Source organism: Mus pahari, chromosome 2 (assembly GCF_900095145.1).
Source record: "Mus pahari chromosome 2, PAHARI_EIJ_v1.1, whole genome shotgun sequence".
Taxonomy (NCBI): Eukaryota; Metazoa; Chordata; class Mammalia; order Rodentia; family Muridae; genus Mus; species Mus pahari.
The window spans coordinates 48,373,480-48,379,479 of NC_034591.1; the positions used below are offsets into that span (position 1 = coordinate 48,373,480).

Consider the following 6,000-nt stretch of genomic DNA (forward strand, 5'->3'; position numbering starts at 1 on the left):
GTACTTGAAAAAGAATTTGGAAGGCCCAAGCAATTCCCCAGGGCTCCTTTAGCCATGGCCAGTGCATTAGAGCATGGCCAGTACAGTGCATGCAAGACCCTGGTATTAGCAGATCACCAAGTTTGCTTTTGAATATGGCTGCCATGTCTCTTGAGTGAGAGCCACAAAGGACTCTGTTGCATGGGCTGAGGTAGCCAGTGCTTGAGCCCCCTGGAACGTCACACCATGCTTAATCCCCAGGTTCACCAGGAGTGGGACCCCCAAGTCTCATGCCCTCTTTTTCCTGCAGGTACCCAGCTGGAAAAGCTGATGGAAAACATGCGCAATGACATCTCCAGCCACCCTCCTGTTGAAGGGTCCTATGCCCCCCGCCGGGGAGAGTTCTGCATTGCCAAATTTGTAGATGGAGAATGGTGAGCCCCTTGGAACAGCAGGGCAATGGGCCTTACGTAGGATGGAGAAATATCCTAGGGCACAGGCCTGTAAAGTGGCAGGCATTCACACAAGCATTTCCTTTCTGTGGGGTTGTTGGTAACAGCCTCTGCCAGGTCTTCAAGGTATCCCTCTGCAGATGGGGACCAGGGGTTGGGGGTCAGAGGACTGTCATCTAACCAGCCTCCAGAGGTGGCAGGATAAAGTGGTGTCACTCCCTCTCCCCTGAGAACACCAGGATGGTAATGCTGGCAGCTGATACCTTCCAACCCCGCCCTTGCCCTCACAGGAAGAATGATGTCAGGAGTCAGTCAGAGGTTTGTTCACAGTGAGCACAGACCAGCCAGCCAGCCCTCCACCTCTCCTGTCTGGGATTCAAGCAGTTGTACATCTAGGCCGGAAGGTCGTTCATGTATGATCTATCAAGGGTAGAGCCCATGGCCTTCCCTGGGTGACAGAGTGACTTGGATGTGTTCCCTGCTGAGACCTCCCAGACAGATCTGCTAGCTAATTACAACTGCTGTTTAGTGTGCTGGGTTTAAACAGCAGACATCAATCTAGTCATTACTCTTCTTGCTTTATGCCCCAAGGACATATTAATCTGCTGCCCATGCTCCTCCTCTTCCTCCTGTGCTCCCAGCTCCACTCCAGCTCCTGTGGATGCTGTGCACAGCTCCCTGAGGCTGGGCTTCCCTGCTCTGAAAACTGTCCCTGTAACACCCAGAGACCGTGGCCGGAAATGCTGGATCGGGGGGGGGGGGGTCAGGTTCTTAGTGCCATCTTACAGGCTCTGACCTTGGTGCCATTGCAGGTACCGTGCCCGGGTAGAAAAAGTGGAGTCCCCTGCCAAAGTGCATGTCTTCTACATCGACTACGGCAATGTGAGTGCTGGGACCAGGGTGGAAAGCAGGCAAGGCAGGGACCATTGGGCACAGTAGCCTCCTTGATCAAGTCCTTCTCTCAAACGTCCCGCTAAGCTTACTGATGAGACATATATTGGTCACTGCTACTCTTCATAAAACAGGCCAGGTCCCCTGAAAGCTAGAAAGCAGAGATAAATGTGGCCAGGGGCCTGCAAACACTGATAGATCTTAAAGGACTTGACACTCTGAGGTGTGGCAGTGGCTTTCTGCTGCCCTTTCATCGCTCAAGGATAAGACCTGAGGATCTGCTAGCAGGAAATCCAGAACGAGGGCCATGCTCTCATCTTGTTACCTAGGAGCATGCCCTGAAGAGGCATTGCCAGGCTGGAATGACTCCACCTACCAGGGCCAGAACTATAAACATGCCCAGCACTGCCAGGATCCTTCTTGATGTGAGCACCCTGCCCTATGGAGTACTAGCAGGGAGCCCAGGTGGCAGAGGGAAGGAGAAATGACAAGGAAACCCAGGTATCTGCATGACTGTCGTAGTCAGTGGGAGCCAATATAGGGTATGCTGATACAGGGCCCATACGCAGTTGGTTTACCAACTAGAGAAGCCTGTGAGACTAGCAAAACGGAACTGAGCCAAAGACCAAGCTAGAGAGGCCCAAAGCAGAAGTGCTCAGCAGCCTGGTACGAAGGGTTCTGCTTGAAGCAAGGGGGCGTTGTTGTATGTGTGATGTTGTCCTGGTGCTTCCTCTGTAGAGAGAAATCCTGCCGTCCACCCGCCTGGGTACCCTACCACCTGCCTTCAGCACTCGTGTATTGCCAGCTCAAGCCACAGAGTATGCCTTCGCCTTCATCCAGGTGCCCCAAGATGTGAGTACAGACGCCGTCCTCTTCAGAGGGGACTGACTGTCGACACAGCCATTGCTGTAGCTCACTGCCTGGCAGGAGAAGATGGAAATGCATTGCATTGTCTGTTGTCATTGGTAGGATCAGGAGCTGCGAGTGGTAGCTTTGACTTCGGAAATTGAGGGAAGGTGCCACAGACAAGATGGCATGGTACCAATTCAGTTAGTTCTTGAGCCGTGGGTAGACCTGGGGAGTTAGTTGCGCTGGAATAGACTCCATCCCCACAGCTGGATCTTAATGAGTAGCAGACAGTGGCAAGAGAGAAGAGAAAAGGTAACGTAGGGCCTGGACATTGTTCTCTTGTCTGTCCTGACAAGGGAGGGAAGTGTGACATGGTCAGATATGTTTCTGAAAGCTTTGTAAGTGGGAGGAATGGTTGGAGATGGCCATACCAAGCTAAGCTAGAGATAAGGACAGCCAATCCAGGCCCATTTGGAGGGTTAGGGAGAGGAGAGGACCAGTCTCAGAGACATGTGACAATATCAGAGAAGTGAGATGAGACAGAAGGAACTAAGATGCCACTTAGTTCCTGACACACAGATGTGTTGCTCTTGGCCGAGGGAAAGGGGATCACTTTGAGCTTGGAGGATCTCTACAGGCCTCCACAGGGTCCAGTGGAGAAGAGAAAGAAGACCTAGAGCTCCAGAAGGAGGCTGGGGCTTTAGCCTCAAGGAGGCACCTGGTGCTCAGAGCAAAGGTGTGTGAGCAGCATGTGTAGAGCTGCCTCTAGTGGCAGTGGAAAGGTGGGAGTCATCACCCTTAACTCCCTGCCTGCTCACAGGGGAGTGAGCTGGGGGAGTGTCGGTGAGGCTGGGGAGCTATGACAACAATCCAGGATGCTAGTATAGTAAAGACAACAGATCTGATAGGGTCTGTGTGCTGGAGCCAGACTCCAGAGCTTTAGAGGGGCCAGTCATTGTTTAAGTCTGGGGCAGAGAAAAGCCACTTTTCCTCAGAAACAAGCCAGGTGAGTGGGTGCCCAAAACTTGGATATGAGAGTGTTTTTTGTGCAATTGGTTTGGGTAGAGGAAGGGTATCTTCATGTCCAGGGCCTGTTTGTCACTCACACCACAGGGGACAGTCACAGACTCTGCTGGAGGTCACAGGACAGGCCTTGAGATCCAGGTAGCTGTTTCTTTGACCTTCACCCATTCCCTTCAATAACATGGCTACATCTGTATCCAGGAGGACGCTCGCACAGATGCTGTGGACAGTGTGGTGCGGGACATCCAAAACACTCAGTGCCTGCTCAACGTGGAGCACCTGAGCGCCAGCTGCCCCCACGTCACTCTGCAGTTTGCAGATTCTAAAGGCGATGTGGGACTGGGCCTGGTGAAGGAAGGACTGGTCATGGTGGAGGTGCGCAAGGAGAAGCAGTTCCAGAAAGTGGTATGTGATTTCGAGAGGGGCTCCATCCTGGAAGCCAGCCCTTAGCACATAGTCTGCACCATCAGCAGTATCACAGATGAGGGACTGGGGACTACACCCAGAGCCAGTGAGGAAGCAGAGAGTCCACCAGCCTCCTGGTCCTGCTGGGGAAAGATAATGGATTTCGGTTTGTTGGGTTTTTAAAAAAAAATCTAATTAAAGCACAAATTAATTGACTGCGGGTTTGGCTGAGAATGTAGCTGCAAACTAGAGCAGAAAGTTTCCCTCTGTTTGTGCCCCAGTCGACAGGCTAGGGAGCTTTGCCAGGGGCGATGCAGAGGGTCAAAACCTGGCTCCCTCCCAGTCTTTTTTGCTAACGTACAGTCTCCAAGTCCTATTACCCAGGACCACCCATAGCCATGTTCCAAAAGACTCTATCTCAAGGCTCCTCCGGCCTGCTTGCAAAGTCCCAGGACCCCACTGATGAGATGGGGGTTCATCGTTGAGAAGCTGGGCCTTAGGCTCATGAGATGAGGAGACTATTAGCTGCCCTCTGGAGCTGAGCAGTCAGTTCCCCTTGCTCTTTTCATCTGTTGCTTGCTATGTGTGGATTCTGAGTCATCTGCAGTGCCTCCATGTGGTACCATGAATGTCTGCTAGCCCCCTAGAAGCATTAGCCATGCATGGCCTCACTGAAGGCTGGCCTACCTCCCAGCTGTGGCAGACCTATGAACGTTCTAGAGAGAGACAGACTGCTAGGATGCTCAGCTCCATAGCTCTCAGGCCAGAACTGATTAGACAGCAAGCAGGTAGCCCCCACTTCTTCCCACGGAGAAACACGGTGTGAGGACCAGCTTCTCCAGTTTGCATCTCTTCACTCAGTTCATTGTTCCCCTTCCCAGGCCCTTTTGCCTGGCCTCTGTTCCCCAGCCCATAGGTCCACGTGGTGTTTTGTTGGTGTGTGGGTCAGAGGCATTGGTTATCTTCATGTCCTCGTGTAGAGCTGTTTATAATGTCTCTGGTAGCTCGAATCCCTCTCGCCCACTATCTGTAATGAACATAGACAAGCTTTACCCCTGCCTTGTAGAACTTACATCCCAGCATGAGGTGGTGAACATTACTTAAGTAAAAGGGGAAATAGAAGTCTAGTCCCGAGGATCGGGGCGGGATGCGTGCTTTGACATGGGGGTCGTCGTTCTTGGCATGAAGAAGGTAGGGTTTTATCAGGGAGTTGAGGGGTGGACTAGATAGCCAGGTGGGGCGTGAAGGGAAGAAACCTGCCAGTGCAGAGTTGAGCAGTCCCAGAGAGCAGTGTGGCCGCACAGCCTGCAGCTTGCTCTGAGTGCCTGTCTCCTGGGGGCCACCCATCTGCAGCAGCATTTTTTGGTTGCTTATTCAAGAAAACCTCCATCTTGACCACTTCCCATCTCCTTATGTCCCTCAGATCACAGAATACCTGAATGCCCAGGAATCAGCCAAGAGTGCCAGGGTGAGTTCTTGCCTGGGGGTCATGGAGGGGGGGGTTGAGTTTGAGAGGCGTGGCCTGGTGGCTTCCATTGGGTCACAGGTCCCTTAAGAGCTGTGTCCTGTCTCCCTCTCTCACAGCTGAACCTGTGGCGCTATGGAGACTTCCGCGCTGATGACGCTGATGAGTTTGGCTACAGTCGCTAAGGAGAACTTGCCTGGCCCCCAGCCCCGCTGATGCCAGACCTTCTCCCTCTACCAGGAAGCTGTTGTCAACTCCAGACCTGGTTGGGGGAGTATAGATTGGGTCTAGCTTGCTTCGGTATCCAGAAACCTCCTCTGTCGTGGGTAGCATTGGAGCTGGGGTGGAGAGCCCGAGGCTGGTTGGGGGCAGACCCGCACAGTGGCGCTGCTGTCCAGTCTCTCCCAGATGATTTTGTATTTTTATTTGGGGAGAGGGGGCTGTTTTTTGTTTTTTGTTTTTGTTTTTTTAACTGTCTTCAAATCAGGAAAGAACCATGAAAGACTTTGTGTTACTAAGAGACACAGAGGCAGCTGTCAGCTGGCACCCATCTCTTCCCCCCAGACCACCTTTCTTCCCAAGTGTTGATTATGTGACTTCTGATATATCCGTTCTCAAATTCTGGTGTGTCCACATCTACCCCCTCACCAGCCTGTTCTGTATTTAAAGCTTTTGAGACCCAATAAAATAGTACCTGCTGTCTGCAGCCTTACTGTCATGGTAGAGCCAGAACACTGCGATCTTGACCCCAGCCAGGAGGAAGCCTGACCACAGTCCCTGAAAGCAAGGCTGCATATAGAGGTCTAGGCAGCGCTGAGGCCTGCTAAGTCTGACCATGCCATGCTGCAGTAGAGCAGACGTCTCCTTGGACTCACGACTTGTGACTGCCCTCCAGGACCTCTGCCTCAGAGTCCGCATGGCTGCAGTACCCAGAGT

At 52.6% G+C, this 6,000-nt stretch overlaps 1 protein-coding gene across 1 annotated transcript in view; it reads left to right on the forward strand.

Moving 5' to 3' along the window:
* Snd1 (staphylococcal nuclease and tudor domain containing 1) overlaps positions 1–5,770 on the forward strand; it is a 405,547-nt gene extending 399,777 nt beyond the window's left edge. The window contains exons 19-24 of the mRNA XM_021191040.2: positions 290–413; positions 1,244–1,313; positions 2,061–2,174; positions 3,396–3,599; positions 5,023–5,067; positions 5,184–5,770. Of these exons, the coding sequence (XP_021046699.1) occupies positions 290–413; positions 1,244–1,313; positions 2,061–2,174; positions 3,396–3,599; positions 5,023–5,067; positions 5,184–5,249 (623 nt within the window). The 3' untranslated portion in view covers positions 5,250–5,770. The remainder of the gene's footprint in view (positions 1–289; positions 414–1,243; positions 1,314–2,060; positions 2,175–3,395; positions 3,600–5,022; positions 5,068–5,183) is intronic.
* The last annotated feature ends 230 nt before the right edge of the window (positions 5,771–6,000 follow it).